We start from the raw sequence: 23497 nt of genomic DNA on the forward strand, positions 1-23497 counted from the left end.
AGAAAAAAAAGCTGACACGGGCTGTAAAGAGTCACGTGAGACAAAGCACAACAACAACATTGTGGTAGTTTTTTTAATAAATATGTAATTACTGTACGTATACGGTCATTATCGTACGTCTGGCAACGTTTACTTGCAATAACCTTTAATGGCCATTATATAAATTACATCCTGCTTTTACAGTACGGTAGGCTTTTGGGGTGGGTGATACTGCAGAGCAAAAAGTCAGTATCGATCCGATACCGGGTAAATCCATGGTCAGCATTGGTGATACTGATAATTATTTGTCATTGAATGACAGCTGAGATAGGCCCCAGCACCCCCCGCGACTCCAAAAGGGACAAGCGGTAGAAAATGAATGAATAGATGGATGATTTTGTGATATAATTACATTAAAACAGGACAAATGAGAACAAATGTTTATGAACACGCTTATCTGTTGTTATAAATACAACACGAGAATATATAAAACAGTAGTAAAATGGCACAGTTATTCCTTTAATTACATACAATTTAGTACAATCCTTTGGCTTGTTATATTGCCCTCGATTTTCCTATGTTTTCCGTTTTCCCTTGGTTTGTAAGCAATATAACAATACACAAATAGAACAATATCAGCAATGTAACAATACAGAACAAGAATAGTGATATTTGTGAAAATAAATATAGACGAGTACTAAAAATGCTGATTTCATCAACTCTGGAATTACTGCAGTGCTTTGCAATGTACAGCAGGTGGTGCTGTAAGCAAAAATGATTAATGATGAACAATTGTGATTCATCAGCATATCGGAGTACATCACTGTTCAAATAAGCTTTATTGTATTCGAATTGTAACACAAAACATTCTTCTCACTAATTTCGGCATTTTAATTCAAAGACAAGCACAAAGCACAACACCGAGTACACACATACATTTAGATATCGTTAAAGTTTAGCTTGTATTTTCACAGAATATTGCACTTTCCTGTAAGGCAGGGTCAATTCTCTTAGTTTTTTTCTATAGTCAGGGAGAAAAAAAGAGACATTTACATAAGACATGTATCTATTTCAGTGTATTATGCGAGTGCATTGTAAAGTGCATGTGAATGCTGTGAATCATAAAGTGTCAAATCTATATTTCATAGAGGTCATTTAGACATTCAGCTACGAAGAAAGAATGCCGATAAAGTACTGAATATACGCGTTGTATACACTGTATAGTGCAGACATTATACATTTATGTCACGGCTGGTTATACCAAGCCGTGCCCTTTTGTTGATGTTCTGCGGTGTTTTGGGTTAGTTCCTGTCTTGTACTTTTATTTTGGTGACTTTTCCTTTTGTGTGGGTGTTTTTTCATGACCGCGTCACACATCTTTGTCTCAGCACTGTGTCCCCTCACCTGCGTCTGATTGGCAGCCAGACCACACCTTTTTATGCCTGCCTCGTCCTCAAGTCACGGCTTGAGTATTGTTTGCTGTTTCCTGTCTCGAGTTCTCTTGTATCCTGTTTGCCTTTTTCCTGGTTCCTGTTTGCTGTATCCTGTGTTCCTGTTATCCTGGTTCCTGTTTTCCTGCCTGATTCCCTTGGACATTAAAGTCATGTTTTCCTCCACCACGCCTGCCATCTCTGCATCTTGGGTTTTGTCACCACCAGTTCCTGACAATTTATTGGTAATAACCTTGAGTACTCTTGAGATCTTTATGATGTCCGAACACATCTGTGTGTTTTGGTTTTGTTTTGTTCTTTTAAACTAACTAGTTGACGCTACAGATGTCCAAGACTAGCTTAGGTCAGTGATTCTCAAAACTGTGGTACGCGTACCATGAATGGGCTCGATCAAGTGGTACACCAAAGAAGTCTGTAAATATATTTGGAGTATCATTGTTGATGTTTATATGCATTGTGTGTAATGATACAGTGGCCAAAAATATGAAACCTCTGCCATGTTTTAAATGAATACTACGCGACTGGGTTTTAATGTCGGTCCCTATGGTGGTACTTGGAGAGCCAAGTGCTTTCGGAGATGGTACTTGGTGAAAAAAGTTTAAAAGCCACTGGCTTTGTTGTTTTGCTGTGGAATGACCGTCATGAGAGTGTTGCCATCTAAAGGCGCAAAGAGCGGGTACACCTTCTCTTTGAACTTTCCGGTGAATGTGTAGATGTGGGACTTTGTTTCGGCGTTGTAGAAGGAGATTTGCCCTTCCTCGTAGTCGAGGTAGACCCCCATCCGCCGCGGCACCAGGCCGACGGGTAGCGGCGTCTCGGGCTTGGTGCAGGCATAGAACTGGTGCGGGATGCGCCACAGGCACCAGTAGCCTGTCTTCGGGGTCATGGGGAAGCGACCGTGGCGCTTGGAGTTCGCCGTGGTCAGTCCCAGCCGCCAGTAGCCGCTGTTGGCGATGTCCACCTCCCAGTAGTGGCGACCTCGGCTGTAGCCTTCCCAGGCTAGCACGCAGGCCCAACCGTCGAAGCGCTGCGAACTGTAGGGATGGTCGGCCTGTGACAGAGCCTCCTGGACTTGACGCTGGTCCTCGGAGAGGTTCAGCCACGGGTGGTTGGTCATGGGGTCCAGAATCACGTCCGCTGTGAGAGTGAAGTCTGTTAGTTATTTCCCATTTCTCACACGCCTCATTTTTTGTTTGTGTGCTGGACTCACCTGCTGCACTGCAGATCCAGTTCCAAACTGAAAGCAGACACAAACATCAGGTATTGAATTGTCCTATCATTAACCATACAGGGGTCGACTCAAATTAGTTGACTCAAGTATTGACATGATTGATACCAGTATCAGTACAAACAAGCAAAAGAAGCATTTGTATCAATACACTTACTTGTACATTTAACAGTATTTAATCCAGAAGATTAAGACTGGCCCATTGGGATAATGTGTGACTATGCCTTGGTGATTATTATACATAAATGTTTTATTCATACTTTATTATTCTATTTGATCCATCACCTGTGGTTAATGTTAATTTTTTTGAGGACACCACCATCGGATGAATAAAATTCTATCTAATAGAATCTAATATATTAAAAATAATTCCTTTTTTATTACAAACAATTGTTTAGGCAAAAGCAAAAAACACTATTGGCTCTTGTTCAAATCTTTTGGCTTTTTGTGGACTAATAAATGATAAATGGGTTGTACTTGTATAGCGCTTTTCTATCTTCAAGGCATCAATATCGTTCCGATACTGATGCCAGCACGATCGATGTTTTTAGCGGTTCTCTTCTTATTTTCATCAATATGTTGTGTTCTTTGTTTAAATGTAGTGTGTGTATATAATATATCAATACTGTATATTGTTTGCAAACTCAGGGAATAAGTTGTCTGACACAGGAGGGCTTTGGGTGCCAGCGGCCAAAACATTTGAATGAGAGCCCAGAGTACTTTTTGCTTTTGTTTACTATTTTGCACTTTATTTAGCTCAATTAATCAAAGGCGACATTTGTACGATTTTGTTGACATTGGTAAATTTTCCTACATTGTTTTATGAATATATATTGTTAAATTTGTCCACAAATAATTGTATTAGTGATTACAAGCGCTTTATTTTAAAACCAGATCTATCAGGCTTTTTAATTTTGATTAATCTTAATTAATCACAGTGAATTACTTGATTGCAGAATTTAAATTAACTTAAAAAAGACCCAAATATTTTGACACAAATGCAATTTAATTCTCAAAATTTCATTTTTTTTAAATGCTTTAATGGAATGCACATCATTAATTCGCTCGAAATTTGCCAACAGTCTTTCCTAAAGTCCAGTCAGGGTTTATTTTGAAGTAAAATTTAGTGATCTTGAATGGTTTTAAGCATCGGTGTGGTCTATAGTACAGGGATTCTCAAACTGTGGTACCACTAGTAGTACGTGGGCTCCATCCAGTGGTACGCAAAATATTTGATTTATTAGATAGATAGATAGATAGATAGATAGATAGATAGATAGATAGATAGATAGATAGATAGATAGATAGATAGATAGATAGATAGATAGATAGATAGATAGTACTTTATTGATTCATTCAGGAGAGTTCCCTCAGGGAAATTTTAAAAAGTATTATTTTATTATTATTATTATTTAAGTAGTGTTTTATTTTCCTATATTCAAACACAGCGATACTGTTCAAACGGTGGTCAAAAAGCTTAAATGTACTTTTTAAATAAAACCTCTGCCTTGTTTTTAATTAATACGTACGCGCACTACGCTACTGTATAATAATGTTGGTCATTATGGTGGTACTTGGAGAGACAAGTGTTTTCTGAGGAGCTACTTGGTGGAAAAATTTGAGAAGCACTGCATTATCGGTCTCGATTTGCTTAATATCAGATCACAGTTTGCAGTATTCCCCAGTGCTACTACCTGAGTTGGGGATGTATCTTGAAGTTCCGGCTATCCACGTGCGCTGCTTCACCAGTAACCATAACTGTGGGATCATCATCTGAGAATAAAAACAGAATAAAACAGCAGTCATTCTCCTGTTTCCTTGTGTGGGACAGCAAATTGTAAAAAAATAAAATAAATGCGGGAAAACACATAAAGCGGCTTTACGAGAGCAGAAATGCAGCATTCAAACAAAATGAAAATACTTTATGAAACCCAATAAATGTCATTGACCTTCCTTTATAGCGACTCTATGACATCTTCCAGTCACCTTTAAGTGGGCTGTTATCAGCACTGAGGCGGTTATATAAACTCAGTGACTTGTCCCTCTCACGCACAAGCAGGTAGATCTTACATAAAATGCTTCCATAAAGCCCTGCGCCACATATCAGCTTGACCTCGCTTTATCCGGACTATAAATCCGATTGCTTTATGAGTTTTCACCTGCGGGCCTTCCCCTGCCTTGGGGGTCAGCTCAGCAACTCACCGCGCTGTCTTCCTTGAGGAGCGACCATGTGATGAACTCCAGCAGCGGCAGCATGCTGACGAGCCGTTTCTTCTTCAGGCCCAGCAGGCGCAGCACTTTGCCCAGCTGGTCACTCGGCACGCCGCAGTTCTGCAAGCGAAAAACGCAAAATGTTGTCAGTGTGTTTCCTAAGATTAGGGCGCAGGGTTCTGTGGGATTCCTCACCTCAGAGACCTTCTGCAGCTCCTTGGCCCAATCCATGATCCTCAGCTGTGCTTCTTTAGCCTCCGAGTCTTTCTCATGCTCTTTGCACTCAGGAGTCACAGGGTTTTTCTTCAGGAGCTGAAGACACGCATTCGCCACGTGAGGCCCAGTGTTTTTCAAGACGCCATGCACCCATCAGTTAGCGTGCCGACTGACCTTGTCCGCGTGGTTGAGTTCGCTGGCCCACTCCAAAATGAGCTTCCGGCTTTCTTCCAGACTGCGCTCGGCGCGGGACTCCGACTTCTGGGCTTGCCCTCTGCTGCTTCCCGCCTCTTCATGGCCTCCATCGCGCTGGAACAGTACAAGGAGACCTTGACTTATGTAAAGGCCCGTCTCCCATAGCAACCAAACAACTGCCTTCATGTATGATTAAAGCCGTCATGTGTCCAAAGTCTGGCCTGCTCCTCAGTTGTTTTTTTTATTGGCCCGGGACTTATTATGCAGGCAAAATTAAACATAACACTGAAAACCAACAAAAACACAGAGATGCAAACCAAATTGGTTATGAGTAATGCACATGGCCTTTTATTACAGTATAATGACCATACAGTATATGGTATAGGCTTTTCATGTGCCGTGTTGTGTTAAACGTGAGCAATTTTCAGCAATGATAATAATAAAAATACTTAGAGGTGCCCCGATACAATACAATAACAGTTTATGAAAACTTTAACGGCCAATGCCGATATTAATCAGCACAAATCCAGTGAAATTACTCAAACAGAGAACAATGGTAGGTATGAAAAACTGTAACCTATTTCGTATTAACCGGATGGACTCACCCTGTTTTTAAGTTAAAGTGGAGTGCCATCCATCCATCCATTTTCTACCGCTTATTCCCTTCGGGGTCGCGGGGGGCGCTGGAGCCTATCTCAGCTACAATCGGGCGGAAGGCGGGGTACACTCTGGACAAGTCGCCACCTCATCGCAGTAAAGTGGAGTGGGAATTGTTTTTGGTGACACCGAGTGGCCATGATAATTAATTGTGCACGTGACGCAGTAAATTGAATGACGCAGACACGTTTGTTACTAGATACTTTCTAATACTCTTCTGCCTAGGATACTTTGTATCATGTAAATATAATTATTTGGTACATTTTTATGTTGACAAATATGGTGTTTTACACTGCATTATTGTTCAATTGAGGACACTCATTACATACTTGTGCGCTATTGTGTGCTTAGCTGTTGCGTAGCTGCTAGCTCCTAGTAGCCTATGACCCACCAGGTTACAAGAAAATATAAATTTTGTGTCTTATTGGCGAACATTTAGATGTTAAATGGCTGTTTGCACAAGTAAACATGCTGCATGACTACTTGTATCGGAGATTTTACAGGCAAGCTGATATCGTGCAAGACTTTTTGTTGTCGATATTGGGTCAACATCAATAGCAGATCGGGACACCCCTTAAAATAATAAAGTTATGGCTTACTTGTTTTGGACATGCTTAACAAGATACATTAAGGCAGGGGTTCGAAACCTTTATGCCCCTGTGGCCCAACTTTTCCACAACTGAAGTGCTCGGGGCCCACTTAAATATTAACACACTGAATTAGTAATCTTACTCTTGATTTGAATCGTAGCCTATTCAATAATTGTATAATCTAACTGATTTACAGTTTACAACCTTGTCAGATTATATGCAACCATGTGTTAATCACAAAGATGATTATTTATTGAACACATAAGCCCTACGCTTAGGTCAGGCTGACTCGAAAAATAAGAATAAAACAAATATACTGCATAAGAAGAGAGTCACAAATAACTGACAAAAAAAATAAATTTACATACAATTATGTTGTGCTAAAACTAAATTAGTAATAAATATCAATCAATAAAATTCAAGTGCCAATGAAAATATAGCTTCACCACTTTAGCCATCATTTTTGCGCTTAAAAAACTTCTTTATGACTTTAGCTCCAGACTTCTTCTGTTTGTTTGATATTGTCATTACTGCCACAAATGGTGGAAAAGTGTATTACAACAGAGTACCGCTGCGGCCAAGACATTATGCGGCTGAGAAACAGATATTTTTGGCAGACCTCAATGGGGCCCGACTTTATGGTTAAGAAACCCAACGTTAAGGAACACAACATCACATGGTTACAACTCTACATGTCTGAACCGCGAGCCTCCGTAGCAGAACCTCCAGGTTCTGTAACAGCTTCTTCCCACAGGCCATAAGACTCTTGAACGCATCATAACAATCCCCTCAATTCCCCCCCAAAACGAATTAACTTGCTGGAATATAAAGACAATATAACATACATCCATAAACAAGGATGCATATGCAAAAGTTCAATATATTTATCTGCCCTGTGATGAGGTGGCGACTTGTCCCAAAGGGGACAAGTGGTAGAAAATGGATGGATAGGACGTAGAGTAATCTATTTATTTATATCTGCATCTTATTACTCTTATTACGAGCTAATGCAACAAAATTTCATTCTTATCTGTACTGCAAAGTTCAAATTTGAATGATAATAAATAGGAAGTCTAGGTCTAAGTCTAAGGAGCATTATTTGTTGCATATTACTGATAATTCATTCACACCATATCTTTTACACTTCTGTTTTCCTGTAACGCCACATCTCTCAAACCAAGCTAGTACCAGAAGGTGCTGATCTTGACTAGACGTGTGTTAGGTCTACCTTGCAAACCTGCTCCACTTGCTCCTTCCAGTGAAGGATGAACTCTACACACTCCTGCAGGCTGCGCAGATCCTTCAGGCTGCTCTTGCGAGGGTGATGCTGGTGTTTTAAAAAAAAACAAACATATCCATACGATAAATACATTTACTAGTGTGGACAGTGGATGGCGGTAGATGTGAGTGGCTCACCTGGGATTGTCCAGTGAGGTTGTGGCTGCTGATGGGTCCGCTGGGGGCAGAGCTGTGGACCTGGATGTTCTCCTCAGGGAGGGCCCAGCGCAGGGCCCCGATAGAGCTGCTCTGCTTGGTGCTGTAATTTTCCGCCTTGAGCGTCCCTGTAGCGTGCCCAGTCATATCAAAATGTAATTAATGTTCACATTTAAATCTAATCTAGATTTGATTTAAATTCAGAGGACCCCCAAACTAATGGAGGGATGGAGCGGGGACTCCTTACTATCTTGTATGAAATTGTCTTTTGGACAAACTGGTCCTAAAAGCAACTTTTTTGTGCAATATTCATATGTCCCTCCTCGTTGGAGGAGGTGGTCCTCGGATTATGAATGAGTTGCGTTCCTAGACGTTCTTAAAGTCGAAGTCTTAGTGTAAATCGGGTTTTAGTCCTTGTTGCAATGTGATGTCTTTTAATAATAATAATAATACCTGGGATTTATATAGCGCTTTTCTAAGTACCCAAAGTCGCTTTACATGTAGAACCCATCATTCATTCACACCTGGTGGTGGTAAGCTACTTTCATAGCCACAGCTGCCCTGGGGTAGACTGACGGAAGCGTGGCTGCAATTTGCGCCAACGGCCCCTCCGACCACCACCTATCATTCATCATTCAATTCACCGGTGTGAGTGGCACCGGGGGCAAAGGGTGAAGTGTCCCGCCCAGGGACACAACGGCAGCGATTTTTGGATGGCAAGAGGCGGGGAGAAAACCTGCAACCCTCAGGTTTCTGGCACGGTTGCTCTACCCACTACGCCATGCCGCCCCAAAAATTAATTTTCACTGTTTCTTTGATCATATCTACCTATAATAACACACATTATACAGTTTAAATTAATAAAACAATTAATATCTATAGTTACAATATATGCCAAATAATATGTTGAGCTGTGCTGTTTATTATTTTATTATTATTTATTATTATTTATTGTGAATATTCCTGGGAACCAGCGTCCTACGTAGTAGACATTTGATTTTGCCCTATTCATTTTGTCAGAGTTACAGGAGCGCTTTGATTTTAAGTCTCTCGCAAGTGTTTTGAATAGCACAAATGATGAAAAAGAGCGGACTTAAACTGGAGTATTGAGGAACACCACTAGTATAACTAAAGAAGTTGAAAAACAAGCCACAGCGACACCTTAGTTACATAAGCCACATTGCGAAGAAAAATATGGTAACCACTAAATAGGAGAGGACTGAACTGAGGGGAACACCTCAGTAGTAGTACGTATAGACCCCTAGCAAGGTTAAAACGTCCAAGCAATGATTTGCCAATGTGTTTACAGGGGTCCAAGTTAAACACTGTAGTGTTTTTAGAAATTAGCTCCCAAGTTTTGAACTGAACTCAGGGGCCAGTAAGGCGTCATTCTCAGGCAGGATTTTGGCAGTTGTATCGCCCTTACTTACAATATACCTGACTGCCAGTCTGCCAATGCAATGATAGTTGTTGTTTTTTTACCTCTATGGGTTAGTTATAAATAAATAGTCCTAAATCTTAAATCTTTACTCCGCAACCTGAGCAACATACTGTGAATATACAGTAAAAGGGGTCCTGTTGAGTATTAAGGTCCGATTAATGCTTTGTGTGTAAATATGCACATCAAAGGGTTGAGTTAGTACAATATTTGCATGCAGATTGTTGCAGAATGTTGTGGACAAAAAAGTCCAAGGCAGAAATTGAGTCCTAGTCCACCTGTGTCAGCGCCAAACTGAGGTCAAAGGTTGGGAATTATCCAAAAGTGACTAAATGGGAACTTACGTCTTTCTGATTTCAAAATGCTCTTCATCTCCATTCAAGTCTTCTCACTCCTTTGGACCAAAACAAAAACAAAAATCAATGCAGATTTGATATTTGTTTTAAATGTTTCAAACTAGATTAAACAAGGGAAGAGAAAAATGCAACATGACGACCGCAGCCATCTTGGTGCTATTTTAATACACTTTAGCATTGGACTTCACGTTATGGACCAAAAGGCCAGAAAAATGGTAAAGAAGCCTCACTATAAACAGAAATAAAAGAGTAAATGCTGCTACTAACAACAAATATTATTATTATTATTATTTTTTTTATTTTTTTTTATATATATATAAATATCATTATATTATAGATTTTTCAGTATGTGGCTCTCGGTGGAAAAAAGACCCCCGATCTCCAACATAGGCTCTTAAACTGTGATATTAGTAACCCTGGTTGTAATAAAAATCCATAAAACAATATTCTATCAGAAATATATGTACAAATTGAATTAATGATTGCTCAGTATCCTGTATTGTTTTTACTCCTGTATTATTCATTTATTTATCTGTCATGTTTTTATGTAGCCTAATGTAGTTTCTGCTTTATTTTGTTTTATTCTATTTATCTACATAATTATTGCTTTCGTATTTCTATTAGATTATGTAATGAATTTTGTGTTATTTAATTAATTATATTTATTTATGGTTATATTGCACTGTTTTTTATGAGCCAGCTATCCATTGTTACACATTCTCAAAAAAAAATTTCGTTACCCAATTAGAAAATGTAATTAAGTTTCCTTTGCTGAATGATTAATAACAATCCGCATACGCCAATCAGTTGGAGGCAAAATCATTTTAAATAAAAACGGTGAGTATCCTTGCTTTAGAGTAGAGTACCATATATTATTAATCAATTCATAATTAGTGTATAAAGTAAAATATATATATTTTTTAAATCCACCTTAAAATGAAAATAATAATGAAAAAAGTAACCCTATCATTAAAACCCTATCATTAAGCTAACAATGATTACCTGTAGTCGGAGGGAGCGCAGATGAAGCTCTGCAGGCGGAAAAAGACTGAACAACCTCCGCCGCCTGTCCAGCCTTTTTCATTGTCTCTGCATGGACTTGATCTTTGGACTCTCCTTTTAAGAGGACACGCCAACAGCCAGCCAGCCAGCCTTTATTCTGCTGGCACATTCCCACTCTGCCAGATTTGAACTTTTACAGCAGTAAAGACAATAAATATTTGTGCTATCGCTGAATGTGACGCACACTGTGAGTTTACAGTGGCTCTACTTGACGTAAAATGTTGTATGTCGTATTATTTTACTGTATGTGGGGGGGAGGGTGGGGACAAAATTATGTAATTTAAATTAAACCAGAACTAAACAATAGGGGAATATCTTATATGTACAGTACAGCCCAACCTTTTCATTCAATGCGTTTTCTTTATTTTCATGACTATGTACGTTGTAAATTGTCACTGAAGGCATCAAAACTATGAATAAACACATGTGGAGTTACGTACTTAACAAAAAAAGGTGAAATAACTGAAAACATGTTTTATATTCTAGTTTCTTCAAAATAGCCACCCTTTGCTCTGATTACTGCTTTGCACACTCTTGGCATTCTCTCGATGAGCTTCAAAAGGCAGTCACCTGAAATGGTTTTCACTTCACAGGTGTGCTTGAAGCTCATCGAGAGAATGCCAAGAGTGTGTAAAGCAGTAATCAGAGCAAAGGGTGGCTAGTTTGAAGAAATTAGAATATAAAACATGTTTTCAGTTATTTCACCTTTTTTTGTTAAGTACATAACTCCACATTCATAGTTTTGATGCCTTCAGTGACAATCCACAATAGTCATGAAAATAAAGAAAACGCATTGAATGAGAAGAAGGTGTGTCCAAACTGTCCTGTATGTCTAAATAGTAATTTTATGATTTATTATGACAATTAATCCATTATCATTATAAACAGATATATTGTATACCAGTCAATGGTTTCTAGACACATTTGAATCAGGCTTGTGCAAAGTTCTGACATGAATTGAGAATGTCTTCCAAGTTGCAAACAGGAAGTACAATTCAAAATGCAAGAAGTCGAATTATAATTTTGGCGTAGTGCTTTCCAATTTACTAGTTAGCGTGCTAACTGTTAGCATTTCAGCCAATTTTGTAGGTATCTAAGTACAAATTAAGGAATAGTGTTTCTAAGGGACAACTGTTAAAAATGCGGTATAGTAAATGTATTTCTGTTTTGTTATGTAATATATGACTGTTATTTTGAAGGTTGTGCAAGCGGATATGCTTTTGTGTTAAGGAACTCACGAATGAAAACGGAAAAAGAAGTTGTTGCTTTTCTATGTCAAAGTTAGGACGACACTATGGTAAAGAGTATATGTAAAGGTGAAATAGAAAACTAGCAGTTAAAATGATTCTAGCACCAGTTGAAAGGTAAACAAGGTAAATTGCTGCAGTTGTTCAATTTCTTTTAAATGTACCCATGTTCAATGCTTAAGTACAACGTATTCTAATAAATGCTTGCTCATTAGCTCTTACGTTAGTCATGGGGCACACAATGAAATTAATTCCACTTCTTGTAATTCCAAGTCAACATCCTGTGGGGTGGCCCCAATTCAATTTAAATTCCAATTTTTCAAATGAATTGAAAAAAAAATTACAATAATGAATATCATGAGTGTTTATAATATCGAGTGTTTATAATCTTTTGACTACAAACATAAATTTAACAAACTATTTACATAGAGTGACAACAGTGTACATCAGTTTACAAATAGGTAAACAGATACACACATACTACAGAATACACATAAGTACATTATCCACAAGTTGGGCTACAAAGATGTGCAGATTTACAAAAGGTGTACAAATATCTACAAATATGGACATACGTTTATCATGATCTGAAAATATCTATGTATATAGACAAAAATAAGTACATATTTTTTGATAGATTTACGTACAAATGTACTGTATATATCAGGACAAAATTGTGGAGACACACTGTTGTTGAATAACATTAGAATGTGTTTCTAAACTTTAAACTGGTTCTGTGAGTAAAGCTTCAACCTGGTAATATTGTGCAATTTGATCGCCTAGTTTCATAGGTCAAGTGGACTTATGATATCAGTGAATCATCGTATCACATTCATATGGTTTGCTACTATTGATGTCATGGCGACAATGAAAACAAAACCCCAAACAGAAAGCATTTCAAGTCAAAACCTAAACTTCTGGTTTATGTATTTTTATTATTTTATAAAAATGGCATCACAAGCTAACACAGAGCATCAGTACCTTGCACATTTACTTAAACGTGTGTCAATGCGGGTATAAAAACCAGAATGATATGTTTCAGTTCCAGCTCTTGAAGAACTGCTTGAACATGACTGTCTCTTTCCCCTCGGGCAGGATCTCCACCTGAAGCACAACAGCAGCAAAAAATGCAGACTTTCAGTGGTCAGACCAAAAAAATTGCAGAAACAGGTATAAAAACACTTTTTAAAAACATATCCTACATGTAATATATGGTAAATTCAGTTTAGTGCAGTAATTGTCTTATTTTCTATTATTATATTGCGGCGGTCGATAAAGATATTCTTTAAGTCGACCCCGACTTAAACAAGTTGAAAAACTTATTCGGGTGTTACCATTTAGTGGTCAATTGTACGGAATATGTACTGTACTGTGCAATCTACTAATAAAAGTCTCAATCAATCCAAAAAACCAAGCAGGACTTTTGTTACTAGGTTAAGGGTGAACCATACTAACAAAAACAGGTGGCTAATGTTGTCAAGTTGACCAACTTTTGGCAGAACAACTTTATGATGGACTTCATCTTTATGAGATAAGATGTGGGGTTCCTCAAGGGTCAATTTTAGGTCCCATTCTTTTTCATCTTTATATGCTGCCTCTTAGGGACGTCATTAGGAGACACAGCATCAGTTTCCACAGTTATGCTGATGATACACAGCTGTGCATTGCCATGTCTCCTGATGACACAGGACCAATAGATCTACTTTTTAACTGCATTGTAGACATCAAGTCATGGAAGGCAGTGAATTTCCTACAGTTCAACCAGGACAAAACAGGTTTTAGTTATTGGCCCTGAAGACCAGAGGTAGAAATCAAAATTACAAGATTTCAAACCAACAAAGTCTATAAAAATTCTGGGCGTAATTTTTTACTACCAAGTTGACTTATATTCCACATATCAAACATATTACAAAAAATGTTTTTTATCGTCTTAAGAACATAGCCAGAGTCCGCCCGTTTCTCTCTCAGGCCAACACGGAGGTGCTAATGCGTGCTTTTATTTCCTGTTGTTTAGACTATTGTAATGCCTTGTTCTCTGGCCTTCTCAAAAAGAATATCAGAAATCTACAATTATTACAAAACTCAGCTGCCCGCGTGCTGACGAAGACCAGAGGGCGGGAGCACATTACACCAGTTTTAAAGTCGCTGCATTGGCTCCCCTTCCGCTTCAAGGTCCATTTTAAAGTTATATTATTAGTTTTTAAATGTCTTATTGGACTTGCGCCTTCTCATCTATCTGACCTGCTTTTACCGTATCAACCCTCCAGGATCCTGAGGTCCTCTGGCACTGGCCTTTTAGCGTGATAACGAGTGGGTGTCATAATTTAGATATATATTTTTTTAAATACCGATAGCCGTATCATATGTCCTGAATCTTAACTGTCCTCCTGGACCAACCCAATTAGGAATTGTACCAAAAAAATACCGGTAATCTGTATACATCCCTACTTATGATACGTCTTGAAGTTTATTATGAATACTTTATACTATTTGTTAGATATGATTCATCCTATCCCCACCAGTTAAAGCTGCCAACATCAGTCTTGTGACAACGCAAGACTTATTTTTCGACATGGTAACATACTGTCTTTGTGCCGCATGGCGGTACTGTTGTTGTTCTCAGTCAGGCACAAGAAGACAACGAGGAAAGTCACAGGCATACAGAGACAGTAACATTAGAGATTAAACATTTTGATTAATTCAATTAAAAAAACTAACGCGTTCATTAGTGTTTAGCAATTAACGCGATAATTTGGCACCCGAGTGGTGTTCTGTTATTGGACTTTTGTGCCCGTCACAGATTGTCCATAATGAACACCATGTTCGAACATAAGGGTGTCCATATGTGCACTTGGCACCAGGACACCCTAGGCCGCAGTTCCATGATCGACTTTGTAGTTGTGTCATCGGATTTGCGGCCTCATGTTTTGGACACTCGGGTGAAGAGAGGGGCGGAGCTTTCAACCGATCACCACCTGGTGGTGAGTTGGCTGCGATGGTGGGGGAGGATGCCGGACAGACCTGGCAGGCCCAAACGCATTGTGAGGGTTTGCTGGGAACGTCTGGCAGAGTCTCCTGTCAGAGAGAGTTTCAATTCCCACCTCCGGAAGAACTTTGAACATGTCACGAGGGAGGTGCTGGACATTGAGTCCGAGTGGACCATGTTCCGCACCTCTATTGTCGAGGCAGCTGATTGGAGCTGTGGCCGCAAGGTAGTTGGTGCCTGTCGTGGCGGTAATCCTAGAACCCGTTGGTGGACACCGGCGGTGAGGGATGCCGTCAAGCTGAAGAAGGAGTCCTATCGGGTTCTTTTGGCTCATAGGACTCCTGAGGCAGCGGACAGGTACCGACAGGCCAAGCGGTGTGCGGCTTCAGCGGTTGCGGAGGCAAAAACTCGGACATGGGAGGAGTTCGGGGAAGCCATGGAAAACGACTTCCGGACGGCTTCAAAGCGATTCTGGACCACCATCCGCCGCCTCAGGAAGGGGAAGCAGTGAACTATCAACACCGTGTATGGTGAGGATGGTGTTCTGCTGACCTCGACTGCGGATGTTGTGGATCGGTGGAGGGAATACTTCGAAGACCTCCTCAATCCCACCAACACGTCTTCCTATGAGGAAGCAGTGCCTGGGGAATCTGTGGTGGACTCTTCTATTTCTGGGGATGAGGTTGCTGAAGTAGTTAAAAAGCTCCTCGGTGGCAAGGCCCCGGGGGTGGATGAGATCCGCCCGGAGTTCCGTAAGGCTCTGGATGCTGTGGGGCTGTCTTGGTTGACAAGACTCTGCAGCATCGCGTGGACATCGGGGGCGGTACCTCTGGATTGGCAGACCGGGGTGGTGGTTCCTCTCTTTAAGAAGGGGAACCGGAGGGTGTGTTCTAACTATCGTGGGATCACACTCCTCAGCCTTCCCGGTAAGGTCTATTCAGGTGTACTGGAGAGGAGGCTACGCCGGATAGTCGAACCTCGGATTCAGGAGGAACAGTGTGGTTTTCGTCCTGGTCGTGGAACTGTGGACCAGCTCTATACTCTCGGCAGGGTCCTTGAGGGTGCATGGGAGTTTGCCCAACCAGTCTACATGTGTTTTGTGGACTTGGAGAAGGCATTCGACCGTGTCCCTCGGGAAGTCCTGTGGGGAGTGCTCAGAGAGTATGGGGTATCGGACTGTCTGATTTTGGCGGTCCGCTCCCTGTATGATCAGTGTCAGAGCTTGGTCCGCATTGCCGGCAGTAAGTCGGACACGTTTCCAGTGAGGGTTGGACTCCGCCAAGGCTGCCCTTTGTCACCGATTCTGTTCATAACTTTTATGGACAGAATTTCTAGGCGCAGTCAAGGCGTTGAGGGGATCTGGTTTGGTGGCTGCAGGATTAGGTCTCTGCATTTTGCAGATGATGTGGTCCTGATGGCTTCATCTGGCCAGGATCTTCAGCTCTCGCTGGATCGGTTCGCAGCCGAGTGTGAAGCGACTGGGATGAGAATCAGCACCTCCAAGTCCGAGTCCATGGTTCTCGCCCGGAAAAGGGTGGAATGCCATCTTCGGGTTGGGGAGGAGTTCTTGCCCCAAGTGGAGGAGTTCAAGTACCTCGGAGTCTTGTTCACGAGTGAGGGAAGAGTGGATCGTGAGATCGACAGGCGGATCGGTGCGGCATCTTCAGTAATGCGGACGCTGTATCGATCCGTTGTGGTGAAGAAGGAGCTGAGCCGGAAGGCAAAGCTCTCAATTTACCGGTCGATCTACGTTCCCATCCTCACCTATGGTCATGAGCTTTGGGTTATGACCGAAAGGACAAGATCACGGGTACAAGCGGCCGAAATGAGTTTCCTCCGCCGGGTGGCAGGGCTCTCCCTTAGAGATAGGGTGAGAAGCTCTGTCATCCGGGGGGAGCTCAAAGTAAAGCCGCTGCTCCTCCACATCGAGAGGAGCCAGATGAGGTGGTTCGGGCATCTGGTCAGGATGCCACCCTATCGCCTCCCTCGGGAGGTGTTTAGGGCACGTCTGACCGGTAGGAGGCCACGGGGAAGACCCAGGACACGTTGGGAAGACTATGTCTCCCGGCTGGCCTGGGAACGCCTCGGGATCCCCCGGGAGGAGCTGGACGAAGTGGCTGGGGAGAGGGAAGTCTGGGCTTCCCTGCTTAGGCTGCTGCCCCCGCGACCCGACCTCGGATAAGCGGAAGAAGATGGATGGATGGATGGATGGATGAATTTGGCACCGTAGTCTTTTTTTAACCGGACTAAAAATGACAAGTGTGAATGCAGAAGAATGGGAGTGTATTGCATCACCTGTGTTTTCATCCTGGGGTAGTTCATCTGATCAATGAAGTTGTCTGCCATCTGTAGAGCCACCTTTTTCTCCTCGGCATTGGCCCTCGAACCTTGATAATCAGCACAATGTCGATAAGAACCAATGAGAAGAACCATTACAAGAAAGGGCATATTCAAGGCCAAGTGGTCACCTTTCCACACAAAGATCTTTCCATTGGTGCCGTTGTCCAAAATGAAGCAGTCATCAGAAAGCAGCACCTCCTTGGCAAAAGGACATTTATTCACAACTTTGGTCAGTGACATGGAGCCGGTCGCATCAGACACCTGAGTAGACAAAAAGAGGAGTTAAACATTAAGTAATTTTTTACTCAAAAAAATATATTTTTAAAACCTTGTAGAGGGAGGCCACGTTGGATTTATCTGCTTTGCTGTCCTCCTCTGGCGAGCTCTCAGCCAACTCAGGCTTCTGTCCAAGGACCTAACCCACAGCCCAGAAAGCATGCAAGACTTTAACAAGAGTGAGAAATCCCATGATCGCCCACGTCAGGTAGTGCATACCTTCAGCATTTCCTCAGGCTCCTCCCCTTCGCATGTGTCCACAATCCGTGCTTTGCCGTGTCTGTCCGTGTCGCGAATCAGCGAGGCGATCTCCCGCACTTTCTGCTTCTCAAAGACATTGGCCTGGGATCCAGTCCAGGACACAATCACCTAAACACACAATGGGAGCCAGTATACATCAGACAGATTCTGGGACACATGTTTTTTAAACACGTCATCACCTCTCCAAGGTCCAGGATGAAGCAGTCTCCCTTGTTGAAGCTCTTCCAGGACAGCTCTACCTCTTTGGCACGGATGTTACGTTTTCCTTTGATCTGGTAGAGACGCCGCACCGTCCCTGAACCCTGAGATTTCCTGAAGCCTGATTCCACCCCTCCGTCCTGTGACGAGAGGCTCCTCTTCAACAAAACAGCCTCAGTAGTTTCTACAGTACATGCGGGGCTAAAGGTCGAACCTTGTAGCTGACCCCTCTGGGGAAGAGCATCATGAACTCGGGAGTCTCGTAGCCTTGGACATGCCTGTGCTGGACGGGGTCTCCGCCTAGGAAGTTGTCCAGCTGGGTGGCCAGCATAGCGCACACCACCTGCTCGTCCCGGGATGACTTCTCACCTGTAAGAGCGACTTCTTTTGACACATATCTTTCCAAGAAGAAGCGAGGTGGGACAATGTGCCCCTGAAGCGTTGGACACATGCTGGAAACAACAGTCACTTGGGACTCTGTCCTCGTGTATTTTTCACGGAGGTGAGCAATCCTGCCGGCCTCTCAGCCTCTTCAAAAGAAGACAGAATCCAGCAGTGTCTCGTCTCACCTATCCACATGTGGACGTCGGCTCCCTGCTCGCCACGGTTCTCCAGCACCAGGTAGGAATCGCCATTATAAAATGCTCCCACCTCTGAGGGGGGCAAGGGCACAGCTTTCAACTTTTCCACCCTCCACACTTGCAGGCCCGGCTCACGGACCTTTGGACCAAACTGTCCCGCTACGGTCTGGAAGGGGAGCATTCTACACAGGGAGAAACCAGTGTCAGTGTCATTTCAAGAGTGTTGGGCAGTAGCGGTGCCACAAGTAGAGTTTGTACAAGTAGCGTTGTAGTAGTACTGCAAGTATTGTTCCTACAAGTATGCAGCTGTGGTACAAGTTCCATGGAAGTGGTACAAGTAACAATTTTACAAGTGGCGTTGCAGCAGTGCTACGCATAGCGGTGCTACAGGTAGCAATACAGTGAGTAGCGGTTTTACAAGTAGCGTTTTAGTGATACCGTTTTAGCAATACAAGTAGCAGTTCCAAAAGTAATGTTGTAGCGACGTTGCTAGTAGCTTTACTACCAGTAGTGTTGTAGCGGTACAGCAAGTAGTGGTGCGACTAGCAGCGTTGTAGCGGTACAAAAAGTATCGGTACCACAAGCAGCGGTGCGACAAGCAGCGGTGCCACAAGTACCGATGTTACTGGCAGCGTCGTATCAGTACCACAAGTAGCGGTGCCATAAGTAGCGGTGTAGAGATACCACAAGTAGTGGTGTATCAATACCACAAGTAGCGGTGCAACAAATAGCGGTTCTGCAAATAGCACTGTAGCGTTACGCGGTGCTACAAGTACTGTTAGCAGTTAATATTTACTGTTAATGCAAACTACAAATTATTTTTCAATTGCTGGCTTACATGTCAATAACACTGTCAAAACTGTTGTATTTGGACATGGAATTCTTACATCACTAAATAAAGTATGAACAACAATGTTTGCATGAATGATTTGAATTCATCCCATGTAAGATCAATGCTATCTTGAAGTCATGTGATCTACAATTTATTAATTTTGTCTACTGACTAACAAAACATACTCCTATTATTTATACTCTGTATTAATTCCATTGCGTATTCAAACCTGTTTTGTGTCAAAATATTTCTGTTTGTTTCTGTTCACGTGTTCGCTCCACCAGCTGGGATGACCTGGAATCATGCCATGTCTTAAAAGTATCTTATTAAACAGTTAAGTTTTTATTTAATCATACACTTTAAAAATATTGACTTATTTGAGGTTCTATATTTTTATGTGCTTGTTACATGTACTGTACGCAATCCCTCCCACCACCGGCTTGTTGTTCTTCGCCAGGTAGTATGCTATGCTTCGTTTGATTGGTGAAACAGAGTCATGTGACAGTGCCAGCTGGAAGAAGGCTCGCTGACGAGCCAAATTCATATGTTTTTGCAAGCAGTTACCAATAGACTATAAATAATAATGATAAAAAATAAATGTAACGATCAAAATAAAACTCAACAGAGGAAATGTTTCTTCTTCACAAAAATACTCAACTAAAAGTAAAAAAAGATGTCGCATTAGAACTACTCTGACAACTTAGTTAAGTAAATGTACCAGAGTAAATGTAGCACGTTACTACCCACCTATGCTTGTAACTGAGCTACTACAATTTACAAGTAGCTTCCCCAACGCTGCATTTCAACATTTTCAACAAGATCAAAGCTTGTCTGCCATGAAAGAAGATCTTTACATACGTGCAAGAGTGCTGGAAGGACAAGTTAAAACAAACTATCTTTGCAAAGTTACAAAAAAAAACATATGGTGACTTCGTCTTTTGTGAGTAAACACAAAAGACAGATGACAGCCATTACGCAAAGACTCAAAGAAGGTATTGTGTTGCTCTTAAAACATTGTTTTTGTGCAACACAATACCAAGTGGGCCCTCAAGCAAGTCACACCTGCACACACCTTGGTATATATCAATACCAACACTAGCAATAGTATCAGATCCATACTATTGTGATGAGATCGATATTGTTTAGTTCTCGTAATCTGTTTGTTTTCAAAAATATGTTCTTATCACACTGGAGGAAGGCTGGGTTCTGGCATTGCCCTCAAAATCTCTACATCACAAAGTCTGCTTTATGTGGCACAACAGATAATGAAGATGCTCTGGCGATGGTGATACCCTATCAGGTCATATTCCCAGAGTTCAATAAATATTTACGTAAAAAGGATGGAGCAAAAGCGATAACGTGAGTCAGTGGTTCATGACAGCAGCCACAGAATATAGACAAGCACTAGGAAGTCATAATTAGCTTTGTTATTGCCATATTGTAGAGATCCGCAAGGCTAATGTAATATTTAAGGGCTCAAATAAGAGCGCAAGAAAGGCCACTCCAAGCAGGAGGAAAGGTCTACTCAACTGCACAACGCTGTCTGACTCGAGCGCCATCCTTAGAGGCCTCTGAAGAATCTGGTGGAGAGTTCCAGGAGAAGTTTGTGCTCACCTACCCGAGCGGCTTCTATGTGGGAGGTAACTGAAGCCGCTGTGATGAAAGTCTACCTGGGGCTAAGAGGCCGCAAGAGTCGGGTTCCTCTAGCCTGGCCACAAGGACAGCGACCTTATGTCTGTGCATAATGCATACTGTTTACTAGAAATGCCACCGCCCTTACTTTCAGGAAGTGGTGAAGCACTGCCTGATGTGGATAATAATAAGAAGAAGATAACATTTTCACTCCTGGCAACAGCTTTGCAGTGAAAAATCTGACTAGTTAATCACTATGTCCTGCTCTAAACCATTTTTTGTGGTGTGGAAAACAGGAAAGTTAAGGTAAAGGACGTGCGAAAAGGCAACAAGCACAATAGTGTGCAGCATATAAAAGGGTTAGGTTGAAGTCTTACCTTTCAGAGGAAGTGTGGTTACAGGGGCAAACAGGCAAAGAATGCAGTGAAAAGCAGTCACGGAAGGTTAAGCAAGCCACACACACACAAATTATTTCTCTCTAACACGCACACACACGCACACACACATTCAGCACATATTTCCTGCCTGTGTCAACCCAGCCCTCTGTGGCTGTCTCAAACACAAAAGGCCTATTGACATTCAATTTTACATAAAAAAGGCAACTGTTTGATACGACGTAGTGGTTGTGAAGGGCTGACAAAATAAACCTAATCATTTTTCTAATGAGTTTGTCTTTTTTTAAACGGCTGTCATAATGGGAATACATATAAACGCCTGATAAGAAGTCTCACCACTTAATTGTAGGTATCAAGCTGATACCTAAGCTGATAAGCAAATATAGGGCCAGAATTACTGATACAGATACATTATACAATTTTATAAAGATCATTGAATTAATTTGCCTTAAATTGGTTGATTGTGATTACCGGTATATAAAAAATTATATTTTTTATCCACAAACTTACTCATCAACATTTTACCAACATTTAAATATAACAATTAGAGCTGTCAAAATTAACAAGTTAACTGTCACGGCGCATGCGCAATCCCTCATGCCATCTGCAGCAAGCGCCGCAGGCAGCTCCGCTAGGACCGCCCCGGGACACGCCCCTGCCTGCTCTTCACGCATTGCGGCCACGCGCCTGCAGTGCTGCAGGCAATCAACAATCAGCGCACCTGGGTCTGATGAGGGCAGACGACATAAAGACCAGCGGACCCGAAGATCCAGTGCCGGAACGTAGTTCACTCCCTGTAGTAAGTACCACGTCTCTGGCTTTCCTCCTCGTACCTGCTCTCTGTGCTTTCCCTCTGCCTGTGTCTTACATGTTCTTTCTGTTCCCCGCGGTATTCCCTCCGTCTCCACTGATCGAGCTGTGCGCCTCGCTTCTTTGGACTTCTCGGCGGACTTTGGACTGCTTCCCTCGAACCTCGACCCCCGCTCGGACACGGACCTCGACGCCGCTCTCCAGCCCCCGACCTCTTGCTTGCTCACAGACTTCCTTCTTGCAGGTGAGAGCTGTGCTTCCCCTGTCGCACAGCTCTCACCTCTCCCACCTTAGCCCCCCCTCAAAGGACAGATCCCAGACGTCCCCAAAGAGGCCAACAGACGACAGGGATGGATGGGAAGGAGCCCGAAACGAGGCAAAACATCTCCTCGATTCGGCCCTCAGCGCCAAAATCCTGTCAAGCCTCTCCACCATAGAAATCTGCGCGGGGTTCGTATGTGTCTCGAGGATTCTGTCAGGAACTGCTGGTGATGAACCCCAAGATGCAGAGATGGCAGGCGTGTTGCAGGAAATCATGACTTTAATGCCAAAAAGGAAATGCAGGGAAAACAGGAACCAGGATAACAGGAGACAGGATACCAGCAAAACTGGAGACCGCAAACAATCCTCGAGCACTGACTGGAGGGCGAAGCAGGCATAAATAGCAGCCGGCTGATCGACACCAGGTGTGGCCAGGCTGCCAATCAGAAGCAGGTGAGGGGAAACAGCCCTCAGGGAGACGAACAGGAAACAGAACCAAAATAAGATGCTGACAGGAAATAAACACAAACACAGAGAACACCAACAAAAGGGCACGGTCTGGTGTAACCAGCCGTGACACCGTGATCAAATCGATGCATATGTCAGTACAAAAATGACACCTAGGAGTCTCCGACTGGTGTGCTCGCTAGCAAAGTTCACTCCAAAATACAGCCTGAAAGAACTAAAACTAAAACTGTTCACAAATGTTGTGCAAATAAATTACATTGTATTCAAGTAAAATGTTTGAACACGCACCTGACATTTTGACAATAAAATTGCATTTGTTTACAAATATTGAGTCTTTTTTAAGGCAAATTTTAATCATCCCCTGTAATAAATCATGGTTAATCCAAATTCCAA

At 42.1% G+C, this 23497-nt stretch overlaps 2 protein-coding genes and 1 long non-coding RNA gene across 4 annotated transcripts; 1 reads left to right on the forward strand and 2 right to left on the reverse strand.

The window, feature by feature from the left end:
- Positions 1-496: 496 nt before the first annotated feature.
- LOC133605708 (uncharacterized) lies at positions 497-10790 on the reverse strand. Its single transcript, XM_061958973.2, has 10 exons — positions 10758-10790; positions 9744-9793; positions 7944-8089; positions 7756-7854; positions 5260-5394; positions 5065-5181; positions 4861-4989; positions 4353-4431; positions 2641-2667; positions 497-2567 (listed from the first exon to the last, which is right to left on the reverse strand). The coding sequence occupies exons 2-10, from the start codon at positions 9775-9777 to the stop codon at positions 2029-2031; spliced, it is 1305 nt and encodes a 434-aa protein (XP_061814957.2). The 5' UTR covers positions 9778-9793; positions 10758-10790; the 3' UTR covers positions 497-2028.
- Positions 10791-12072: 1282 nt separating this feature from the next.
- LOC133605644 (uncharacterized) lies at positions 12073-22309 on the forward strand. Its single transcript, XR_009815161.1, has 3 exons — positions 12073-12190; positions 13160-13234; positions 22176-22309. It is a non-coding gene; the product is annotated as an uncharacterized lncRNA (long non-coding RNA).
- On the reverse strand, positions 12980-21690 carry capgb (capping protein (actin filament), gelsolin-like b). 2 transcript variants are annotated; one of them, XM_061958971.1, is made up of 9 exons: positions 21548-21690; positions 18695-18888; positions 18340-18494; positions 18107-18265; positions 17886-18035; positions 17719-17805; positions 17519-17651; positions 17346-17437; positions 12980-13168 (listed from the first exon to the last, which is right to left on the reverse strand). In XM_061958971.1, the coding sequence occupies exons 2-9, from the start codon at positions 18885-18887 to the stop codon at positions 13103-13105; spliced, it is 1035 nt and encodes a 344-aa protein (XP_061814955.1). In that variant the 5' UTR covers position 18888; positions 21548-21690; the 3' UTR covers positions 12980-13102. The 2 variants fall into 2 exon arrangements, with proteins under 2 accessions (XP_061814955.1, XP_061814954.1); XM_061958970.2 differs by lacking the exon at positions 21548-21690 and adding an exon at positions 21069-21276.
- Positions 22310-23497: the final 1188 nt, after the last annotated feature.

Source organism: Nerophis lumbriciformis, linkage group LG05, assembly GCF_033978685.3.
Source record: "Nerophis lumbriciformis linkage group LG05, RoL_Nlum_v2.1, whole genome shotgun sequence".
Lineage (NCBI taxonomy): Eukaryota > Metazoa > Chordata > Actinopteri > Syngnathiformes > Syngnathidae > Nerophis > Nerophis lumbriciformis.

Bases quoted from the DNA above. Each gene is read 5' to 3' on its own strand.
- LOC133605708 (XM_061958973.2), bottom strand. From the start codon at position 9,777: ATGGAGATGAAGAGCATTTTGAAATCAGAAAGAC. The intron at 7,855-7,943 runs GTGAGCCACTCA...TTAAAACACCAG, and splicing joins ACCTCACTGGACAATCCCAG to CATCACCCTCGCAAGAGCAG. The intron at 5,395-7,755 runs GTAGACCTAACA...GTACTGTTCCAG, and splicing joins AAGTGGAGCAGGTTTGCAAG to CGCGATGGAGGCCATGAAGA.
- capgb (XM_061958970.2), bottom strand. From the start codon at position 21,097: ATGGCGCTCGAGTCAGACAGCGTTGTGCA. The intron at 18,495-18,694 runs GTGAGACGAGAC...TCGCTCTTACAG, and splicing joins CGACGTCCACATGTGGATAG to GTGAGAAGTCATCCCGGGAC. The intron at 13,169-17,345 runs GTGATGCAATAC...GTTGTGCTTCAG, and splicing joins ACCCCAGGATGAAAACACAG to GTGGAGATCCTGCCCGAGGG.